Source organism: Cynocephalus volans, chromosome 1, assembly GCF_027409185.1.
Source record: "Cynocephalus volans isolate mCynVol1 chromosome 1, mCynVol1.pri, whole genome shotgun sequence".
Lineage (NCBI taxonomy): Eukaryota > Metazoa > Chordata > Mammalia > Dermoptera > Cynocephalidae > Cynocephalus > Cynocephalus volans.
The window spans coordinates 92,591,986-92,616,636 of record NC_084460.1 but is presented as its reverse complement, the minus strand read 5'-3'; the positions used below and the strand labels follow the sequence as shown (position 1 = coordinate 92,616,636).

The following is a 24,651-nucleotide window of genomic DNA, read 5'->3' as shown; positions in this document are numbered from 1 at the left end:
GCTTGGGAGAGCCTGGGGCACCTCCTGCATGGCTTGGTGGTCGCTGCTGGGCTGGTTGCCTCAATTCCACCCGTCCTCCTTCCTCCTTCTTCCATCCCATTTCTTTCCTCTCTCGCTCTCCCTCCCAACTGCTCTACAACAACATCATAGAATATAAAAAATAATATTAATAAAATTTTAAAAAAAAGAATAGGAAGTAGATGTGGGTCTGGTGTGAAAGGAATTCCATAGAGTGAGAGAAGAGTACACCATGAGTGAAAAGAAAGAGTCAGAAATGTAAGGGGTGCTTAGAGGACAGTAAGAATATTGTTTGGGTTGGACAAGAAGGTGAGCTTCTGAAACTCAGCCCCCAAATACCCTTAACAGTTCAAAATAGCTCCTGTAGCAAGACATTTATTTGAAACTTTGTATTCAGGTGAACTTTGGGTTCTATTTCATTAATTCATCTATCTTTATTTTAATAAAAAAAAAATTTCCCCTAAACTCTTTGAGTAAAATTCATACTTCATATTTACTCTGTGACTCTCCAGAGTCCCTGTCAGATATTTAGTTGGACATTCACATATAACTTTGAAAAGCAAGGATAGAAGAAGAGAGAGAAATAATTCTAAAAAAGTAGACTGGACCCATATATTATTGGGTTTTGCATAACGAGCCAACGTATTTGAAATTTTCATGTAGAAAATAGAAAACTAATACATGTTTTAAAATAGGGCATTTTAAAGCACACAGAGTGCTTTTATTTTCTGAATCCTACCCATCTTTTCTGGTCCAGGCCAAATATCAGCTCTCCCCTCAGCCTCCGTGAGCTCAGCCCTGGACTTTCTTGGCAGCCGATCAGTGCTTCCTCAGCACTCACCACATTTCACCTTTCATTTTACTCATTATGCTCATGGATGTGCACTGTGCAGCACCATGCACAGGGACTTCCAAATAGAAAACAAGAGATGCTTGTAGATGAATGGATACAAAGAGCCCCAGGATGGAATGATTAATCTAGTAGCAGGCTGAAGAATGTACCAGAGGTGGGTAGATTACAGGCAGTGAAATTGGTTAGGAGGCTGTTACAATTGTCCTACCATAAGGTAGTGAGCACTGAACTTGGAAGCTGTCCCCGGCTTTTTAAAATTAAAAGGAAGGATGAATATGTAACATATTGTAGAGGGAGAATCTTCAGTATAGGATTAGACTGAGGAAGAGAAAGACATCCAGGAGGGTGGAATGCTGATCTATTAACCAAATTTGAGAATTCAGGATAGAGGGCTAGCGTGGAGGGAAGGTGACAAGTTTAGATTTTTGCACGTTAAGATCTGTTGCTGATGGAAGCATTATATGAAACTGTTAACTGGCAAGTGGAAACTATTCAATACTGGAAAAGATTATGAGTGAAGATAAAGTTAAGAGCCATGTGTATGGACGTGAGATTGGAACTCATGGTGGTCTGTGGGATCTCAGGTTAAGACAGTGTGAGTGGACAGAGACGAGTGGAGGAATGACATTGAGGAATGTTCATGTTAAAAGGAATGAGAGGAAGAAGGGAAGGGAAAATAGAGACAAGGGAATGAAAGATTAGGGAGGTAGGAAGAGAAGGAAGACCGACTAGAAACAAAAGAGTTTCAGGGAGGAGCAGAAAGCCACCTCTGTCAGAGGCTGAGGTAGGACACTTAGGAGATCTTTAGAATGGTGGGAAAAGAAGCAAGATTTCAGGGAGCTGAAGAGAGAATGAGAAGACAAGCCTATGGTTACAAACGTCATTTGAGATGTGGGTGGCTCTAGAAGGAGGGAAAGGCTGCATACTAGCTGGTAGTCAGAGCGCAAACGGAGCAGAAGCAGTGGTATTGATGCCCCCACAATTTAATCTTTACACTCCTCCTTTCCCCACCAGGCACCGGGCATTTCATTCTCTGTCCATCCTGCCCTTTCCTCAAGTTCATCAGCAGTGTCCCAAGATATTAACCTCTCTAAAACTATTCTTTCTGTTCAAAACACATCTGTCCTATGTCCCATTTCTTTGGAGTGGCATTTTCCAAGTGTGTTCCACAAATGGTAGTTCCTGATGCTGTGGACTCCAAGAGAATGGACTCTGTGGTCAAGTAAGTCTGGGGAATGCCACAGGGAATGTTGACATGTTAAATGTCCTGAGAAGCTTCGATGAAAGGAAAACCTTACTGATTTTGTTTAAACTACTCAACATTATTTGTTCATAGACTGCCCCCCCCTCCCTTTACTGTTACTGCCACAAAACTCAGTGGTTACATGGTACCCATATGGGGAAGCTTTTCTTTAGGGTCTTGGTGATGGATAATTAATGTGATAAATGGATACATGTTTGATGTCAATGGTTGTGAAAGTATAATTAACCTTCTGCTGTTAAATATGCATATTTTACTAGAGAATTCAATGAAAGAATCTAAAAGAAAGTTCAGGGTGGGAATTTCATTACTATGGATGACAAGTGGGGATAAAATTTTGAGCAGCATAGTCTTTTAGACCTCTCAAATCATGCCACCCAAGTGGATAATGGCTACTCAATATCCATATCAATTTTAGATCCACAGCTAAATTGCCATATCCTTTTTACTAGGGCTATTACTGTGTTTCGACCCCAGAACTTCAATCAATTTTTCATCCAGCCTGAAGAGTGGAAAGGAGGAGCTCAGCACCATGATAACATCTTGTGTGCTGCATTTTTACCTCCGCAAACTCTAGTTACAGGTGAATAGAATCTTCACTGAACAATCAGTGGTGACAGCTTGGTTTTGATTCACTCACTTTAAAAATAAAGCCTTTTCTCAGCTGAAAACTGAATAGAGATCTTGAAAAAGCAGCCCTTTCACTTAAAGTTTTTCTTGTTCCTTATTCCTTGGGCAATACATTAGTGGTTATGACCATCAGCTCCTAGACCTGGCTCTCTGGCTTCACGTCCTGGTGTCACCACTTGTGGTGTCATGATATTGAGCACGTTATTTAAACTCTGAATTACAGTTTTCTCTGAGTAGTAATCATATATCTATACTTTGGTTTATAGTACATATTATCTGTGTAAGTGTTTAACACAATGCTTGGCACACAGTTAGCGCCTAAATGAATATTAGTTTTTGTTTTTATTGTCCATTTTCCAGGAGTAGCATTAGGGCTGTTAGGTATGAGTCACATCTTGATGGCACTCAGATGTTTCATAATGGGAACATATTAGCTCTTTGGCATAATTTAGCCCAGATAATGTTGGTTAAAGACGGTCCTTACAAAATGTCAACAAATCGAGCTCTTAAAATGATCTCCATGGGCATACTGTGATGTGGCATATTAAAGAGGATAAAAAAGTTGTTGTGTCATTCCTGGCCAAAGAAAGCAACTTATAAAGATTGCACCATGAAATTTTGAAGTCCATATTTTGACAGCCTAAATTTTTTTTATAGTACCAAAAGTGTCATCAATTAAGAGGAATGGAAATTTACAGGAAAGGAGCCAGGATATCTAAGAACTGTTACAATACGAGGTTTACTGATCTATCTACATTTAAAGTTACAGTTTTTCAGGACTTACCTGGTTGCCTTTTGGTAGGGCTAACTCTGTAGCTTAATATGCTTTGTAGCCACTGGAAATCCACCTCTGCAGGGAGAATCTCATCCTGAAACGTGGTGGAGGCAGTGAACTATGAAGCTGTGTGATTGTTATTGTGAAATGTCATAAAATACCGTTGCGTTGGTGGATAGATAATTTCTTCATTCATTCTCATCCCATCGGTCTTATGTGAAAAAGTTTGGTTAAGCACTTTGCAGGTAAACATTTCAAAATCATAGAAGAAGATGGATACTCCCATGGACAGCTGAAATCCATCCCCTTTGGCCAATTTGTGAGTTACACAGGTTGTTCTTTCAAGGAAAATACAGAGTTTAGTATGATTTTCACTATCCTCTCCCCAAATCCCAAGACAGCTACCACCTGTCCATTCCACCCAACCTTGACTCTTCTCCTCTGCCATCTGCTTGCACTGACAGTGTTCAGGAGGGAGCTGTCCTCGCTGGGCCATGGAGAGCCAGGTCTGGGCATTGCTGTGTTGCTCCTCCACAGGACAGGCTTGGTCAGACTGAGCCTCACTATTTGGGTTTCTCTCTCTTCTCTGCAAAGAGCAGTAGCAAAGGACTTTCTGTAGGGAAAATTTTAGGATTGGAGAAAGCAGTATTCAATAAAGAATATAGGAGGAAGAAAGGATGAGAAGACATAGACACAGAAACATGAAGAGATGTGGGGAAGAGAAACCTAGAAGGACATTATTTGCTTGCACTTAATGATAAAAAGTATGATAATTAACACTCTTTTCAGTACTTATGATATGCTCAGCACTGTCCTAAATACTTTTCATTCTTCACAACAAATACAATTATTAACCTGGTTTTACAGATGAGGAAATAGTGGCATCAAGTAGAATTTAATAATTTGCTCAAGGTTACGCAGCTAACAACTCAAACTCAAGTTGTTTAACTGCAAAGCCCTTATTCTGAATGCTTTATTACTGTAAAATAAAAGGATATAACAGTAATTTCTACCACATCTACTGCACAGGTTATGCTGTGAGGATTGTAAGCTCGAAAGTTAATAAGAATACTAGTTATTACTTTTCATGTCTTCAAAAATATATAGAGAGTGTCTACTTTGTGCCAGATTCTGTGTAAGAAATATTGGCAATGACTTCTCTGAGCTGCTGTTGCTCATATTTTCTATCTAGCCTTTTGGTGATTTATGTTCTCATCCTGTTTCATGTAGGGAGTTATGATGGAGAAATTCTTCTGTGGAACAACAGCACAGAAAATGCTGTGTGGTTCAACCTGATTACCAGAGGCCACTAAAATCAAAATCAGGTGAGTGCAAGTTTGAAACTAAAATAACGTGGCTGAGTCGAACTACAGCATGCCTGGCTTTTAGTGCATTACCTGATGCAGCTTGCTCCTAAATTATAGATGATTGTTTGTAAGCACGAAGGATTAGTGATATTGTTGCCTTGTCAAAGTGACTAAAAAGGACCTTGAGATTTACTTGGCTTAGCAAATTCTCCACGGCCTGCCATGTCTTCTCTTTATGCTATGTCAGCGTTTCTGAATTACTGACAACAGCGAGCAGGCCTCTCATTTTTATCTAGTTTAGTTTTTGCCAATAAAACTCACCAAATTGCCTTTGAGTGAACCTTGGGTACTCCTTGGTAGGAAAATAGGAACTTGTGTTCTCTTGATAAGCTGTTCAGGCTCAATCTGGAGATTGTATCAAATATTATGCCACCTGGAAATCTTAAATTATTCCTTGCTTTAGAAACCTGTGAGGAGCATGAGATGGAGTAGATTGTATTTTATGGGAGTTTAGCAGAGCACATGAATATTTTATATTAAGCAAAATGTCTTGACAATTGCCTTTCACATTTTATTTTAGTTTCTGTAGATACTAAAAGTTTTTCCTTAGATTAATTTATTTTGGTAATGAAAATGTCATTTCTCATGGCCCAGCGAGGCTCTGTTGTCTCAATTGGATAAACTTACTAAGGCTGAATTGGGCCTTAGGAAAGAAGTGGCCATTAGATGCAGTTGGTTGTGGAAAGCTGAGAAGGTAATATATTAAGAGTAAGAAAACCAATTTAAAAGCTTCAGGAGTTATTTGGCTGCAGACACAAAGCTCTGACCTGCTTTATGTACAAAGAGCTAACCATTAGGTTTCGTATGAAGCTTCCATGCAGAGGATGCGGTTCTGCCTGTTCCTCTTTACTGGCCTTCGAGAGAGCACCATCTCGCTCTTACAGCAATCTAATTGAGGTTACCATTAAATACAAGAGAAAAAAAATGAGAAAAAAGTAAATAATATCATATTTCTAAAAGACACAAATGGCATTGCTATAGATTTCCTGTTTGAAATTTTGAAATTTCCTCTGTATAGATTTTTCGTAACAATCATAGATTCTGAGATGAACATCTCCAGTTTTCATTAATTACTGTTGTCTGGAGATGATGTCATGAGATAATTGAAGTACGATTAAGGAACGTCCCGGCCAGGGTAACTCACTAAAAAATAGTATTTATAAAATATGATCATTTAAATATATTTGAATAGTCATTAAACCTCATGTTCATTACAATATTTGCAAGATTAATATTAGTGATTAATAAACTGAAATGCAATGATGTTAGAGTCACATTTGCCTTGAGCATATCAGGATCTTTAAGATATTAGCCGTGATTGTAATATGAAGTCCTTATTAATTCACATCAAGGAAAAACACAGTCAGCATGTAAGGAATATGCAAAACAAAAATGAAATCAAACAATCCTTCAAGTTTGGGTTGAGGAAGTTAACAGCGGAAGGCTTAATGGCTGTTGACCAGAAGTCTATTGTGAGATTTGATGGAGTCATCCAAGACAGTGATGTAGGTGGGCCTGTTGTTTTTCATAGGCACTAGTTAGATAAGCAAATGTTTCTCTTCATTAAGACACCTGGCTTTGTCTCCATCACAGATACACAACCTCAAAAGCTTCTCAGTGCTAGGAGGAGTTACTTCATCCACCCCATGGCAGACCAGGAGACTCTAGGAGCCCTCACCTTTGAGACTGACACCAAGGGAAATAATGCTGTTATGAGACTTTGCTTCCTTGAAGCAAGAAAAAGTATTGCAGTGACAGGTAAAATATATATTTATATTTTTCTATAGACTGCTTTGATACAATGTTGAAAAAGAGAGAAGTAAAGAAAGTTCAATCTATTTCTATCTAGATCTTGTAGAGTTTGACTGCATGGAGCTAACAAGTTAGTACTGGGTCCGGGGAGACCACAGGCCGAGGTAAACAAGGTTGGAATTGAGGAGGATGGGCCAGGAGCAGGAGCCAGACTAGATCCCACGACCAATATATCTAGTGCTGGCTATGTCAAGATCAGGGTGGGAAAAATTCTGGCAAACTGTTTGGTATGTGCAACAATTAGAATTTGTGTTCTAGTTATGGCATAAAGAGATTTTAGAAGGGTAGGGGGGCACAGCAAGATATATGACCCAAATACATGAATCAAAACTTAGGTCCACATATAGCAGAAAAATAGAGTCTGAGAGTGACTGTACAGGCACCTGTTATCAAAATGAGCTGGGAGAAAATAATGAAGAGGTTGGAGATTGGGGCAATAGCAAAATTTGAAATAACTGCTGACCCCAAGACAAGAGCTGTCTGTTCTCTGCATTGATTATTTCAGTAGTGCTTTGAGTATCTTTACCAGCTGAGCATACTTTCCAGAATAAGTCAGCGTCCTGGTTAGATCTTCTGTTGAAATGTATACTGATACTTGTGCTACTATGTGATTTAATGTAGTTATTTGTTGTTACATAGATGAAATAACCATTTGCTTAATTTTCTCTCTGTTTCCAATGGTGATAATTAGTGTGACATTGATACAGCTTTCATCTTCCCAGAATAAAAATCTGCTTTTGAGAGTAATACGTATTCTTTGAACTTGCATCTAAAATAAGAATTGTATTTTTGAAGTATTTTTTCTTAACATTAAGAATCTAGACACATATGTGTTATATGTTTGAAGAAGGAAATAAATATATCTGAACCATGTTTTCTATATTCACTGTCCCATATTTAATTTGCAAATGCAAAAGCTGCATGATACTCATGTAAAAATTTTTATCATTAAGAATCAATGACATTAAGAATCAAAGACATACCCCCACAATTTTAGAAACAGTGTGGAATATTTAGAATAGACTTTTAGACAGATTCTAAGGCTTTCTATTTTCTAGGACTCACTCATACTCAAAATATGAACTATTATCCTGAAATTACTCTCATTTCTTCAACACTAATTCTTCTTAATGTTATCAGTACTCCCAAATTGTTTTCACTGAAGCACCTATATGCCATTATTTCTACCTTAAACAGATATGATTGTTAATCGCCAGTACATTTGTGAAGCAAATTGAAAGTCATCTACAGATTTATTAAATAATAGTAATTTTGCCACAGTAGAATAATTTAGGTAAAGTGCTTTTACAAAGCATATAAAAATGGAAAATGGAAAGGTTAGTTCTAGGCCTATTAACTGAGAAAAGTTTCCAAAAGGGCTTACAATGAATTCTTGATGAAAAAATGTAAAAAAAAGCTCAAAAATAGAATTCTAAGCAGGTTGCTAAATAGAGAAATCAATAGCTATCCTGCTATAACTACATATATGCATCCAAATCCGTGCATGAGGACTTTTACTTCTTTGGTGTATGTGTCCAGTGGGTTATTAGGGAAGATTGGGATTTCATATAATCATGATATTATCATAATGTTGAAATTAATTATTTTATAAGAATATTTGGAGAAATAAATTCCATCTAACTTAAAAACCTCTAATAACGTCTGAATAATGAATAAATGAGAGAGAGCTAAATTTCATGGAATATTGTATATATCCTATCTCATTTAATACTCAGCACAAACTAGTTAGGTTATCACAAGGTTATCTCCATTTTATATTTGAGAAAGTTAAAGTGGTGCTGGGCATTTATCTTAGGGCTACTCACCTTTCCAACATCATATGCTTCCACAGAGCAAGCCACTGAAGGAGTTGTTTCTGGTATTTGTTGTTTGTTTCCTAATTAGGTTTTCTCTTCATGCTAGGAGGAGCTAACCTGGTATCATGTGGAGGATCTGGTTATGTCAGATTCTGGAATACATTTAAAAAGCAACTTTTGGCAGAATTTTTGGCTCACAGTGAAGTTGGATCCATGATTATGTCTACTGATAAGTTGAATTGATACCTCACCATGGGCAATCTTGATAGATGGTTGAAAATCTGGAATATAGAGGTAAATCGAAAAAGATCTCACATCTTTATTATTTTTGGGTGCGTTTTGTTGCAGCGTTGTTTGAACATAAATAATTAGGATATATCTTAATTGAAATGAGATTGTAAATGTAATTTAAATAGAGTACTGTCCTTTCCTCTAACACTATTGCCATCCTGAGTTAGTTTGGGATTTTTGTATCACTGATTAAACAACTTTCTAATAATAATATAAAATTGTATAATACATGGTAAAGTTTATCTCTATCAAATAACTGATCTTACTCTTAATTCTTTTTCTCTCCTCTTCTCTCCTCCCTTTCTTTCTACTTCCCAAGTCAGTCAAATCAGCTAGAAAACTTTGTTTTTTAATGTTAATACCATTTTTCTAACCTCTGGTATCACAAACTTTTCTTTTGCATTTGGATCACAGATTTTTGTTCCCACATGTACCTTTTTCTATTTCCATAGCAAGCTTTTTAATTTTTTTAAAGTATGATGTTACTGTAATCATTTAACATTTGGATTTTTTAGAGTTTGGGCATTTCTTTTTATTCAGGAGTACTGTCTTAATTCCAGTAAGGACAAAATCACACAGGCCCCAACTCTGGTAATATCACTCCAACCTCATGAGGACTGGATAACTTCATTAGAGATGTGTGAGCCCGGTGGCCACTTACTGATTATCTCCTACTCTGCAGACTGCAGCGTTTGTGTGACTGGTGTCTGCAATGCTCCTGTATGGATCTTTGGTCAGGTAGAAATATTGCTTCTTTGTTATTCTAGTATTTACTTGACTTTTAGTATAAATTTGGGCTGACTTCCATTTGAATCTCAGTGGTGTTTAGTGATCATTAGTCATGAAAGAACTGACTTACATTTCTGAACTGTAGCTACAGGCATCACTTGTTATGTTTACCATGAACCATGACAGTTCCGTCAAGTGGAGGACACCAGAGACATGGAAAGATGGTGGCTCTGTGCAGCTCAAATCATTTCAGGATTTCTGAGATCAATTTCTCTAAAATAAATGAATTTATTCAGTGTCAAAATTTAGTAAAAATACAATGTGGACAAAATTAACATGTTATTAAACAGACAGGTGACTGACTGTCAAATAAGAATCAAGATGATAATTAAATATAGAAAATTTTAGAATGAACAAATTGTCTGATTTACTCCTGCCAAATAACGAAAAACAGCTAACATTTGCTGAGTTTTTCCTGTGCACTCTGTGCCCTGTTCTAAGATCTTTACATAAATTAACTAATTTAATCGTTACAATTGCCCACTCCATGAGGGAAGAACTCTCATTATTTCCATTTTACAGATGAGAAAACACAGGCACAAAGTTTGAGTAAATTGCCTGAGCTTACAAGAGCTAATAATTGGTGGAATTCGGCTTTTTAAGTCAAACCAGGTCACTTCAGAGCTCATGCTTTTAACCCCTTCCTCTCATGAAACTAAGCTCTGACTTGAACCTGCCCATGAAATAAAATGAAGTGGGTGCATGGAAGAAATGTAGCATACGTTGTCTCACATTTTCTGGTTTTCTTTTTTTCTCATTTTTATGGGGACTCTCCTCCTGTTCCCTTTGTGCTTTGTGGGACCAAATATATCTGATTGGCTTCCACCAGCACTGTCCAAACACAGGTGTGAGTTTAAGCCTCAATTTCTGTTTGGCGAGTTGACTTGGTTCTTTTCAGTAATGTCAGGTGCCAGTCTCATGCCATGAGAGTACGGTGATTTTCCTTAGTGTTGAAAACAAAGTTTGTTTTTGCTATATTTGTGAAGACAACCATGCTGAAAGAATTTTATGAAATCCTTTAGGACATAGAGGGTGATGGTAAATCACAAAATAATCTGGGGAAGAGGACCCATGTTTGGCTGGGCGAGGTGGGAGTCTCAATATGACACACAAGAGCTGTATAAGTCTCTTCCGCTCTGTAAAGAGGCAGATGCTAGACTTTTCCCAGTAAGAAAAAAACACAGCTGAGTGGGGACTCAAACAAGTGTGTGGGTAGGTACGTGGTAGATGACACAGGATGGAGAATCCCTGGCAGTCTGAATGGGAGAGAAGTTGGAAGCCTGCTTCTGGCAATTGAAGAAGCCAGTGCAATATTGACATTGCTCTGGGGCCACATGGACTCTGCTTAGAAGAGGCAGAAATTGAATGACAAGTGAAAAAACAAAGTGTCATCAAGGGGGTGACATCTGGAGTATAAGTCCCTTGGATGAGGATAAAGCAATAAATAAGACCATTCTACATATGTGTGCCATATTAACTGTGCCTGCCAAACACAATCTGTAGCTAAATTTCATTTTGATTGAGAAGTGTGTGCTAGTAAAACTATTCATTTCTATAACTTTGATATTTTTCATCAATTGTTTTTGTGAAGTTTTTTTTTTTTTTCTGAAGGACTTCAGCCCCCCAAAGCCTGCATGAGGATAGTTTTATTTTTTTCTCCTTCCGTTAAGAGAGAAAAAGAGTGACTGGAGCTAGGTCAGTTTTAGAAACTAAAGATTGGCAAAGCTGAGGACAGCTGGGTTTTCTAGTCCCTTCTGGTTGATTTTTCTTTTTCTTTTTTTTTTTTTTAAGGATTCACTTTTATCAAGCCATTTTGAATATGGATGCTGCTAGTCCCAAGGAGCATAGGAAAGAGAGCAGAAGGGGAGGAAAGGAAAGGAAATGGAATGAAATAAAGGGAAGAGAAGGGAAGGGAGAGAATGAATGAGCAGATACTCGAAAATAGCAACAGTGAATGTCCTGCTATGGTGTGTAAGAAGAGAACTCCTCTTACAGAAGGAATAGAAAGTTATGGAAGGCAGATGAAAATACAGAGTTAACAAGGGGGAGGGGCCCAATTAGTAAGTATAACTAGGATCAGAACAATTTTTCTGAACAAATTTAACTTGTACAACATAGTCACTTTTGCCCCGCATTTGAATGATGCATTTGTCTTTTAGTTGAATTAATACCGGTCTAGCAGTTACAAAAACATGAGGAGAAGCAGTAATGTATTTTAATTTCTGACATTAACACTTAATTTTCTTTTCTTTTTTTTTTTTTTTTGTCCTTTTTGTGACTGGCCGCACCGCGCTCAGCCAGTGAGCGCACCGGCCATCCTTATATAGGATCCGAAACTGTGGCGGCCCTAACACTTAATTTTCTAATCACGTGAAGTGTAATTAAAGTATTTAACATTTAGTGCAATACAATTCCATTCACTTAATGAAAGAAGTTTTTAAAGTAACTTCAAATCCCTTTTATAATATAGCTATTGATCTCAGGCTGGCTTTCAAGTTAAATGTTTAGAAGTAAGTGGTGTGGTATGTCTATTTGTAGAGTTGCAGAAATAGAGATGAGGATGATTTATTCTTTGATATTCATTTATCCCAGAAAACTGTTGTATGATTGTGGGATAAGAAGAAATTAGATGATGCCTGAGATTCTTTAGTGCCCCTCTTAGAGCACTAACTACTGTTGTGCTGAGCAGACTTCATGCACTGGTACTCACCTCATCCAACTGATTTAGTGGCCAGTGACTTTGATTGTACCTATTCACCAAATGTTTAAAATTTTATTTAGTTTCCCATATTTAAACATTAAAAGATTTCATATAAAAATCAATATTTGTTTCTTCTCTTGAAAAAGAACATTGTCATTCTCTAAGAATAACTACTGCCCCCTTTATGTAAATTGGGTTCTCTCTAATTTAGTGTTAATACCCACCTTTCCCTATTGCCTATGAACACTGAGGCTGAATTTTGTTTGCTATTTATTATCCACTTATTATCATATATGACATTCAAAGCATTTATTGACACTATCTGCCTGGCCTCTGTAGGCACTTCACCTTGCAAACCCTTAGAACAAGGCTGATCAGTTTCAGGCCAGTCAAATATACTTGGGATGCCTAATGTTCCCCTCATATTGCACAGTCTGTGTTCTCTGTTACATTCCTGTGTGTAGGATGTAAATTGAAATAAGACAAGGAAATCAATTCTTTATTTAAAATGTAAAATAGAATATCAATGGGGAGCTTTTGCTAGATGGATGTATATTAAGAATTATAGCCAAAATCTGTGAAAACTATCATATAACACATATGTTTTCTGGGAAACAAGTTTAGTAATTGACTGGCTTTTGAGGACTTTTTTTAGTAAAGATGTAAAAAAAGTAGTTGTAGGAAAAATTAATTCTGGCAATTCTTCAATAAAGGTTTGGCTTTGTTTTTAGTAAATATACATTTGTTATTGAGGATTTTAAAGTGGAAATGACAGTTTTCATTTGTAGTTCATTATGATCTCTTCAGGGAATTTTTGTCTCTTCCTTATGACACTTCTCATTTTCTACCTTTATTAAAGTTACATGAATATGTTTCATCTTCCCTATAGATTATAAGCTCCTTGTAGACAAGAACCATGTCTTAATCAATGTTTTATGTGTGTCCTCAGGACTTCAGATAGTAATCTAGCACAGGGAAAACACATGGTAAAGCACATATTTGATGAACATAAGTTTTATAAAAATAAAATAGACTTTGTTTTTTCAGGCAAAGCATTGGCATATTGAAAACTGTCTTTCTCCTCCCAAAAGAGATACTAATTTAATCGAAAGTGAGATTCAAGTGGGAAGCTTGAGAGTAATTCCTTTATTTTCTAAGGAAGAATCACAAGTAGACCCAATGAAACATTCTCTACTTAATATGAAAAACAAAGATGATTCAACATGCAAGTAAGTAATTTTAAATATTATCTAGATGTCAACTGGAGTCTAGATAAGACATAGATAAGATTGGCCCAAACTTCTTTCTGTGCTCTGTGAAATGTCCAATGGCTACCTCTAAAAAAATGGATATCTCTAAAATTTGGGGGTTTGGTAGATATGTGGGTCGGGTGGGGCTTATGTTCTCAAAGTCATATCTGGTTCTTATTTCTTGTCCTCACTGAATTCTTGATTTCTACTCAGTGTCATCTAGTCTTTTATTTCTACTCCATCAACCTAATTGTGGAAATTAACTCCTTTCCTCAAAGACAATGTATGTATGTATGCATGTGTGTATGTATGTATCTATCTGTCTCAAAGTGTGTGTCAGATTTTACTCCTGGTTTTGGTAAAATGCGCGGGAGTTTATATGATAGAAGTTCAAAGAGCTTAGTTTTGAATGTTAGACATCACTCTCCTTAAGGCTTCCAGCCTTTCCATGTTGTTCAGCGTTTCTTCTCTTCTTGTCAATCTACTAGATCCCGTTGGTACATTCCACTTACTCTCTAATACCAGGCAGTTTAGTTATTTCTTTTGTTTCAAATACTCTTGCTAACCCATGCTCTCATAATTTTACCTTCCCTGCTAAACACGTATTTTATTTTCAGAGGGTAATTTTATTTATTGTATTTTCTGCTTTAATTGGGATTTTTTTTACCATGTGCATATATTACTTTTTTTAGGTTTACAGAAAAATTGCACAGAAAGTACAGAGTTTCTGTATACCCCCCACCCCCACTGCACACATGTTGTCTTGCATTAGTTGGTGCATTTATTACAATTGATGAACCAATGTCTATACTTTGCTATTAACTAAAGTCCATAGTTCACATGAGGTTCACTTTTCGTGTTGTACAGTTCTATGGGTTTTGAAAAAGCATAATGTTGTGTATCCATCATTACAGTATCATAACAGAATAGTTCCACTGCTCTAAAATGGCCTGTGCTCCACTTTTTCTTCTTTTGCCACCTCCCCCTGAATCCAGGCAACCACTGATATTTTCACAGTCTTCATAGTTTTGCGTGTTTCAGAATGTCATATAATTGGAATCAAACAGCCTTCTCAGATTAGCTGCTTTCACTTAGCAATGTGGATTTATGGTTCCTCAGTCTTTCCATGACTTGATAGCTCATTCCTTTTTATCACTGAATATATTCCATTGTATGGATGTACTGTAATTTGTTTATCCATTTACCATTGAAGGACATCTTGACTGCTTTGAATGATGCAATTGTGAATAATCATTGACTATATTTGTGTGGGCCTATTACTGGGATTTCTATTCTCTTTCATTAATCTGTCTATTCTTTCACCACTGCCACACTTTCTTGATTACTGTAGCTTTATAGTAAGTCTTGAAGACAGGTAGTGTCAGTCCTCCAACTTTGCTCTTTTTCAATATTCTTTTGGCTCTTCTTGGTCTTAGTTATTTCTTTTCACCTAAACTTTAGCCAGTTTGTTCATAGCCACAAATTAACTTGCTGGAATTATGGTTGGGATTGTGTGGAATCTACACATCAGGTTGGGAAAAACTGACATCTTAAGAATGTTGAGTCTTCCTACCCATGTATATAAATTATCTCTTCAATTATTTAGATCTTCTTTGATTTCTTTCATCAGAGTCTTCTAGTTTTCTTTGTATAGATCTTGTATATATTTTGTAAGTTATACCTGTCTGTTTCAATTTTTGGTGCAAATGTAAATGGTGTATTTTAAATTTCAAATTCCAGTTGCTTATTGCTGGAATATTAGAACGAAATTGATATTTATTTGTTAGCCCTGTATTCTGAAACCTTGCTATAATTGCTTATTAGTTCCATGAGGATTTTTTTTGTTGTTGATTCTTTGGGATTTTCTACATAGACAATCATGTCATCTTCAAGCAAAGACAGTTTTATTTCTTCCTTCCCAATCTACGTACCTTTTCTTTCTTTCTTTTCTTTCTTTCTTTCTTTCTTTCTTTCTTTCTTTCTTTCTTTCTTTCTTTCTTTCTTTCTTTCTTTCTTTCTTTCTTTCTTTCTTTCTCTCTCTCTCTCTCTCTCTCTCTCTCTCTCTCTCTCTCTCTCTCTCTCTCTCTCTCTTTCTTTCTTTTTCTTTCTTCTTTTACATCAGCTAAGACTTCTAGTATGATGTTGAACCAGAGAGGGAACATCCTTTCCATGTTCCTGATTATGGGTAACACATTAGTTTTTCATCATTAAGTATAATGTTAGTTGTAGGTCTTCTGTAGCCATTCTTTATGGTTTTCTGAGGTATCATAAATGGGTGCTATATTTTGTCAAATGCCTTTTCTGTACCTATTGATTTGATCATGTGATGTTTCCCCCTTAGATTGAGAAAGCTAAAGAAGCGGTTGGCCTTTAACTTGTTGATGTGATGAATTATATTAATTAATTTTAAAATGTTGAACCAGTCTTGCATACCTGAATGTTCCACTTGGTCATGGTGTATAATTTTTTTATACATTGTTGGGGTTGATTTGCTAATATTTTGTTGTAGAATTTTGCATCTATGCTCATGAGAGATATTGCTCTATAGTTTTCTCTTTGTGAAATATCTTCGTCTGATTTTGGTATAAGAGTAATACTGGCCTTATACAATGAGTTACAAAGCATTACCCTGCTTCTATTTTCTGGAACAGATTGTAGGGAATTGGTATCATTTGTTCCTTAAATTTTTGGTAGAATTCATCAGTGAAACTATCTGGGTCTAACGTTTTCTGTTTTGAAAGTTTATTAATTATTAATTTAGTAAAGAACTTCTAAATGTTTGTAAAACGAACCACTCCTCCCAATATGCATATACAATTCCAAAGCAGATTTTTTTTTTTTTTAAAGATGACCAGTAAGGGGATCTTAACCCTTGCCTTGATGCTGTCAGCACCGTGGTAAGGGGATCTTAACCCTTGACTTGATGCTGTCAGCACCGTGCTCTCCCAAGTGAGCCAACCAGCCATCCCTATGTAGGGATCCAAACCCTTGGCCTTGGTGTTATCAGCACCACAGTCTCCCAAGTGAGCCATGGGCTGGTCCCCAAAGCAGAATTTTTGTGGACATAGATCTTAGAATCTACTACTTAAAGTATAATAAAAATAATTTTTTACTTTCAACTTATTATCTATTCCAAGTAAGGAAAGAAATAGGGTTTACTTAGAACAGACAAGAAAATAATTCTTTTATAAAATTCCCACCATGCTTTAATCGGTGCTTCTGTAAAATATATGTTGAACAGGTGGAACATTACAGAGAGAACTGTCTTTTCTTCCCTTTAAATCACTAGTCATAGTTTCCCATTCCTAGAGGATGTGAAGGGAAGATGGAAAAGGAGAAGGAAAATTCTGGTGGTGTTGTTCTCTAGGCTTGGCAGATGTGCAAAGCTTACTCTTTTTTCTGGGGGTACAGTTGAAGGTTCTTTGATGGCCCCACTCTGGGACCTCTGCATTGCCCATTTCTGAACGAATGAACTCTTTGGCTGGTCTCTTGTGGCTCACCTCCACTTAGCTCATGCTTCTGGGAATGCACACCACGGTGTTTTTCTGTTATAGTCCCCTCACACTGCCAGGCCTCTGCTCTTGCACAACTCCTGGGTTAACTTCTGCTTGTCTCATAGGGAACGCACACATCTTTGCTGCTCTACTGTTGCCTCCTTGTTCTCTGCCCAATTGGCTTGTTGCTTGCAGACTTTTTAGTTATTAATGAGATTCTTGTCATGCTGTGTCTCGCTAATGGTTACCCCAGGGAATATACATTAAGCTCATTAACTGGTTCATGTAAGTGGAGGCTAGAAGTAGGGGGAGGATGATTCAGTGCGCACCTACAGCTCGTTCTGATGCAATCCTCTGAATTTTTTGTTTATACCCTTGAGTGATGGTTGGCCTCAATATCACAAGATCAGTTTTAGAGCTACCTCCTCAGCAAAGTGGGCCTGTACATCTAGCTCCTTCCTTTGTAATGTCTGAATACTTTCTTACCTCTCAATTAATTAATTATTTTACTTTCAGGCTTTTTTGACCTCTTCTGACAGGGAGATAGAAGAAAAACAAATCCTCCTTTAACGTACTGTTACTCTAAATTACTTTAGTATTTGTTCTTCTGTTTCCTTGAATTATGGCTTGCGGAAATGTCAAGTGGCATTTTACTTTCAGGCAGAAGGATCTTTTCAATTTAGAAATACAGCATGACCGATCCTGTACAATCATAGAACGTTGGGCATGGAAAGACTTTACACAGGTTAAATTGACCCCAACCACCCACCCAACTCAATTTTTATAGATGAGGAAATCAAGTTATCTCAGGGTAACACAGATAGATCATTGTTTCTCTTTATCTCACACTGCTAGAAGACCAAAGGCAAGTGCCACAGATTCTTGTTTAACAGTATTTCACCCAATACACTAATTTCCCATTCCTCACGACAAACTCAGTTATCCTTTTTAAATTTTCTTTTCAGCCTTTCCTTAGATTCAAAAATTGGCAATTTGAACTGTTTGCTTCTTTCACAGCTTCTTTACTTCTTTCTACCTCATTTCATTTCATTTCCTATTGTTCCTTGACACTTTTTGTATTAGAAAAATTCATGCTGAAATGTAGGTTTTTAAATCACAGATTTCTTCTTAAACTGGAGCTTTGTTCTCTATCAAATTAAATAGGAATACAGCAGAGCGATCTTCTCATTTTGCCTATAAGTTTCTGTAGGCTTTGGCACATTTCCAGGGTTGAGAAGTAAAGTCATTTTTGTTGTACAGTATTTTTTTAAATGATAAATAATACATCAAAAACTATTTGTGATCTTTAAAATTTCTGCTTTTATCTAATTGAGATGACTGGATTGAAAGATTTTGTAATAATCACATAGTACAGAATAATATTTAGGAATTATTGAGCTAATTGAAAGAAAATGGTTTAAAATGTATCCTTAGAATTGACTTGTCAAGTACATCCCTCACTTCTCCCGGGAATGTGGCCAGGAATCTTCCATGGAAAACATACAAGCTTAATAATGTTGTCAGCTGTAAAATGTCTTTTGTGCTTTCTATCTAATACCAAAAAGATTATAGACCATTTTCTCCTTAGGAAAATATTGTTCTGAAGAATGTGCCTTTTTACTTAATCAGATTAGTAGATTCAAGGAGAGAATCACTTTAACTCTTGTCCTTATGCAAATATATAAAAGAAAAGTAAATGTGTGAAAGAATTTAGAGAGACTGAAGAGGAAAAAGCACATTTGGTATGTGTATGCAGATAGGGGTCAGTTTAGACAGAAGGGGAAACACAGTAAGAAAGATGGAAAAAGAAAAAGAAAGAAAAAAATGAAGGAAAAAAATAAATGATTTAAAGCTATGATCTCATCTTAGTACCTAATGTTCTCTTCCCAGGTTAAAAATTTTGGCATATATTATCTTCTGGCTTATACATAAATACCTAGTTTCCATAGTGCTTAAAATATTTTATAACATTGTTTGTGAGAATAGGTAGGTGATGAAGAGTTTCTTTAAGTCTTGGGAAGATGAGGATGAATATAGAATTTAAGAGACTAATAGAAAGTCCTAATGTTAACAATTGATATGGAGAAGTAGATTTTTCCTTTTCTTAAATTCTGAAAAAATTATACTACCATTAGAAAATGACCCCCCCCCCAAAAAAAAACAACAAAAAAGAAGAAAATAAGTGAAGGGATAAAATAGGAAACAAAAAACATAGAACACATGCATTTGTTTTAATTTATAGCAATATTTAGTTTCTGGACTCACAAAATTATTCTAATCTAGAAAAATTATAGCTAAGATGAATAATTTAGACAATACCACCTTAGAATTTCTTTATTACAAAAGTAATACATGCTCATTATGGGAAAATTTGGAAGTACAAATAAGCAAGAAGAAAAAGATGAAAAGAAATCACCTGTAGCAAAACCGTTGCTAAAATTTAGGTATTTCATGTTCCAGACCTTGTTCCTGGCAGACTTACAAAAATAAACACATGAACATTGTATAAAAACGGGGGCGTATTAGATTAGATTTTGGAATGCAAAAAGGGTATTAGTGAAAAATACTGGTGAATCCAAATAAAGTCTGCAATTTAGTTAATAGAAAAAAAAAGGGGCTTAGTAAGCACAGTTTATCATCTGTGTTATCACTCAACACTTATATGTGATGTAAAACACTTGAGTCCTTCAAGTGAGAATGGCCATTCACATTGGCTGTCTTTCTCCCCATAACCCACTATTCCAGTCTAACCATGAGAAAATATCAGACAAACCCAAATTGAGGGACATTCTACAAAAAAATCTAACAAGTATTCTTCAGAACTATCAAGGTCATGATAAAGAGAAGGCTAAAGAATCAGACAACTAAATACAATGTTGACATTACCGAGTGGAGTAAAAGGAAGGAGAGAAATGAACATTTACTGAGCACTAGTCTTTGTTAGGCACCGCACTGAACTTTCGTTCATCATATCTCCTTTAAAACCACAGCAAGAATCCATTATATAGAGGGGGAAATTGAGGCTGAGAGCACAGGAAACATCTCAAAGTCCTCACAGCTATGAAATATGTAGTGGAATAAACATTAGGGGGTGGGAGAGTGGTAATAATGAAGGGCTTTAAAGGAAAAAAGGAAGGGAGGTGGAAGGAGACGGCAGCTCAAGATCCCCACAGCTCTTCACAATTTGGGGAAGAGGGGCATATTTGCTGGCGTGGTGATCCCAAGACACTAACAATTTTTGGCAACACAACTTGTAGCTGTTAAGGTTAAAGTCTATGACAGTGAATGATAAATGTATTTGAGATCACTTTCTATTTCTGACAGAATAATATACACCTACATCATCATTATACTCCATGTGTTTTATTGATAACAAATCTTTTCTGTGGATTTAAATTAATCTAAAGTGTTTTTTAAAATATATTTTTATGACAAGGCTTAAAAATATGGAATTTTTTTTCATTTGGATACCATAAATGAAGATGCATTTCTAACATTGGATAAATAGGCTTTGACATATACCAATGATGCTTACTTGTCATTAACCATATACTTTCACACAGGGCAAGGATAGTGTGTATGTGTTTCTGTGAAATTTTATTCTGCACAGTTTTTTTTTTTTCATCAGACCTTCCAGTTGTTATGGAGACAGTTTCCTTGCTTAACTAGACTCTTGGGCTCTCTGGCTTTCACCCGTTTATATCATCACCTGGCTAGCAGGCATTTCATTCAAAGATATGGCTTAATTAGTATAAGCAAATGTCGCTACTTAGGTACACAGGAATAGAATTTTTTTTTTTTTTTTTTGTCTAAGTAAGATATGGACTTATAGCTAGAAAGAATCTGTTTATCCTTGTGCTTAATATTTTATTTTATCACAAATTATTTTCTTCCAGCGTCTGACCATCAGAAGACATAAATTTAGATATGAAATATAAGAAAAGAAATACCTGTAAGAAAAAAACACATAAACTTTACAGTGGTGAAGTTATAGAAAAATCATCCAGTAAGTAATCACTGTTGATATATTTTTATAGTGGTATTATTTCATAGATTAGCATGAATAAGACAAATAGCTTCTCAGTGTGCCAGGAATGCTCACTTTCTTTAATAAACATGCATGTAAGGTCCTGTGATCTCCATTTAACAAAGGAGAAAAGTGAGGCTCAGGAACCTCAAGCGACTTGTCCAAGGCTGCACAGCATCCAAGTGGCAGAAGTGTGAGGTCTAAATCAGAAAACGTGCAAAGTGCCTACTGCGGTTCCCAAAACAGAGATGGCACCACAATGTTAATTCTTTTCCTTAAGTGCTTAAGAAATGAAGATGAATAAAGACTACTTTTGCTCTCAGGAATCCGAAAGTCACACAGAACAGTGCATTAGTTTAATTTTTGGATGACCAGAAAATAATTATTTTAAAAGTAGTTAAAACAAATAAATCTTTATTATTCTGAAGCATATTATAGGTGAGAATCATTCAGCTCCATCATATAATGAGAATATGTTACTCACTACAAATATTTTTTCAACTTATATGCAAGGTGATGCTTCACTTTTATTGAGCAGATATGTTGATTTGAGAATTTCTGGTGAACTTTGTTGTCAAAATGTACATAATTATTTGTTAACATTTATAAATTAATCTACTCCTATATTGCTAGGGCTAGGGCTCACAGACCCTACAAACGTGTTGCACAGACTGGGTCACCAGACCCCTCACATGCAGGTCCATGCTAGGTAGTTGGGAAAGATCCTGGGAGTCATTGGCAGACCACATGAGCTCAGTCCTCAGCAGCAGCAGCAGCAGCAGCAGCAGAGGTGGCCTCTCAGGGTATCTGGGGGGCCCTGGCAGCAACAGCCTCCTGCAGCAGACGCAGCCTCTCTGTGGTCCCCCTGGGGGCATCCTGGGAGTGGGGGGGCACTGTGGATCAGAGCCACTTGTCCTTTATACTTAAGTCCATAACCCAGGACACCTGGGTGCACATGCGCAATTACGTTAGACAATAGCCAAGGAACACCTGGGCGCACGTGCATATTTACATCAAATGCTTGGCAAGATTCTGAACATCTGAGGGGACCTGACCATTTATTTTTCATTTTCCCTACAACTCCATAGAGTTTTTGTCAGGATTACATGAAATAATCTATGTAAAGAACTTTGACCAGTGCCTGGCATATTATAGAAACAAGGCAATTTTATTAGTAATGTTATTGTTACTCTTACTTACTGTTATACCGTGGTTCACTACCTTTGGAGTTAAACATACTTGAACTTAAGTTCACTGTCTACCATTTACCTATGTAACTTTAGTTACGGAAACTCAGGCAAGTTATTAAAGTATCTTGAGCCTAAATATCCTCATCTGTCTTAAGGGCATACTGATACCTTACAAGTTGTGAAGATTTCTTCTTTAACTTGACATAGCACATGGGTTCTCAGAGAGTGGTGCCTGGCCTAGCACCATCAGTATCAACTGGAACTTAATAGAAATGTAAGTTCTGGGACCCTCATCCCCACCCTGCCCCTATTAAATGAGAAGCCAGGGATAGTACATAGCAGTCTATAGTTTGATAAACCCTCCAGATGATTCTGATGCCTGCTGAAGTTTGAGAACCACTAAAAGCAGAGGACTTGTTCTATAGCAGGTGTAGAAGATGGATTAGTTTTCTTTTCCTAGGTACTGAGCTACCATAATTTCAAAAGCACAGTTCCTACCTTCACAAAACTAACAATTAAACAAACATAAAATCATATCTTGATTAAATGTTGTAGATTTTTGTTCCATTATCCACTTTTCACATAGAACAAAAAGAAAACTTCACTTTGTCCAAGACTTCCTTTTAAGGGTATGATTAAAACAGATTACCATCCTCTCATTGTATGCATAATAAATACAATAACACAACTCTGGTTTACATTACAATGGAATGAAAAAGTACCTGCAAATTCAAAATTTTGGATGTTTTGTTAAGCATTGAAAAAGAATAGATTCCATTTCACAAAAGATACAATTTTCTTGTAGATAAAAGAGAAACTGAAGCTTTTCCAAAACTACGGAATATTCATTTTCAAGGGAAAATGGCAAAAAATGCACAATACAAAATAAATGAATGGGAAGCCTTGAGTTCCTCTTGGTCTCTTTGAATAAAAAGGACCATGGATTTATTTTGAACAGCTGTGTTTATAGGGTTTGCTGATCACTGCAGCTGTACCAGCTGAGTAACAGGAAGGTTAAATACAAAAAAGTTAACTTGGAAATGTGCTAGCTTCTTCCAAAGAATTACTGATATTGTACTTTTTTTCCTATCCTCCCCCAAAACCCGCTGTTGTGAAAGGTGCATTTAGGTCATTAAGCATTGGCCCCCTGAAAGAGGTGCCTGAAGTGAATAAACCTACTTTTTTTCTAGACCCCGAGAAATACTTTAAGGAAGAGCCGGGGGAGGAGAATCCTCAAATTCCAGAGCATCCATTGCTTAAGTAAGTCCTCAGCCATCATACACCTCCATAACCTCTCTCCACGGAACTCAATCAATTAAAAAAATAAAGCAGAATAGCATGAAAAGAACACATGTTTGCCCTAGGATGCAGTGAAATGAAGTGTAGTTTGACTGTTGAGATTTATAGCTCAGCTGCTGATCTGTACTCTCAGGAAGGACAGCCAACAAACTGGAATACATAAAAGAAACATCTTTGTTTTGTCACTTTTCTGAAGTCAGAATGTCATGAACATGTATCATGAATCTGCGATGGATGAGAACTTGCTCCCCAAATAACCTTAATTTTCCAAACTAATACCAGACAAAGAGCTATCCTAAGACTGCTTTAGAACAGTCTCTGGCAGTCTGGCTTTGTTCTTTTCATGTGAAACACTATAAATAGAGGCCACTTAAAGTGTATTGTCTTAGAAGCTTCCAGCTGCAATGCTAGGCTAGCATGATGAGAGGACAAGAAAGCTTAACTTAGAAAATATAAGTGAGTGATCTCTGAAGATTTGTAAACAAGATGTGCAAAAGAATACTGTTTTTCAGACTATTCTATTCTTCTGAGTTTCTAAGAATTTGAAGAATGATTTCTGTACAGAAATCCTTCCCACAAAGAGGGGCCCTGTGGAAGCACTCAGTGAAGCACTCAGAAAGCATATGGACACTGCAGGGGAGCTCATTTAAAATAATTAATGAAAAGTGCAAGTTTTCAACTTGTAACAATCAAAAGATCAGAGCTATACTCAGACCATCTGAGATCTGTGTTTTCTAAACTTTTCAGATCCTCCGAGATGGGGTTCAACATCATCCTCGAGAAATAATAACCTTTGGAGTAGGAAAGCACCTCCTTATGTCCACACTCGTGGAAGTTAAAGCCTCTTTTCTTGGCTTAGCCCCCTATGGAAAGTGAGAACAGCTGGTCAACATCGTGTTTTGAAATTCCACTTATAAGCAAGGTGCAGCTGTCATTCCTCATTGCCCTAGTTTCCGGTCTAATTATTATCAGCTTCCTTTATCTTTTCTTAGGTTTTCTCTTTGCTAAATTTATAATCATTTGCTTTCTTTTGTGAGAGTCATCTATGTTTTCTGCTCATTTCTCTTAAAAGCATTG

The 24,651-nt window shown here is 36.6% G+C and overlaps 1 protein-coding gene across 1 annotated transcript in view; it reads left to right on the top strand.

Moving 5' to 3' along the window:
• The window catches only part of WDR49 (WD repeat domain 49), a 123,175-nt gene extending 98,814 nt beyond the window's left edge, over positions 1–24,361 (top strand). Inside the window, 10 exon segments of the mRNA XM_063103562.1 lie at positions 2,585–2,715; positions 4,768–4,815; positions 4,818–4,862; positions 6,498–6,662; positions 8,640–8,827; positions 9,365–9,562; positions 13,362–13,543; positions 20,955–21,064; positions 23,394–23,535; positions 24,322–24,361. Of these exon segments, the coding sequence (XP_062959632.1) occupies positions 2,585–2,715; positions 4,768–4,815; positions 4,818–4,862; positions 6,498–6,662; positions 8,640–8,827; positions 9,365–9,562; positions 13,362–13,543; positions 20,955–21,064; positions 23,394–23,535; positions 24,322–24,361 (1,249 nt within the window).
• The last annotated feature ends 290 nt before the right edge of the window (positions 24,362–24,651 follow it).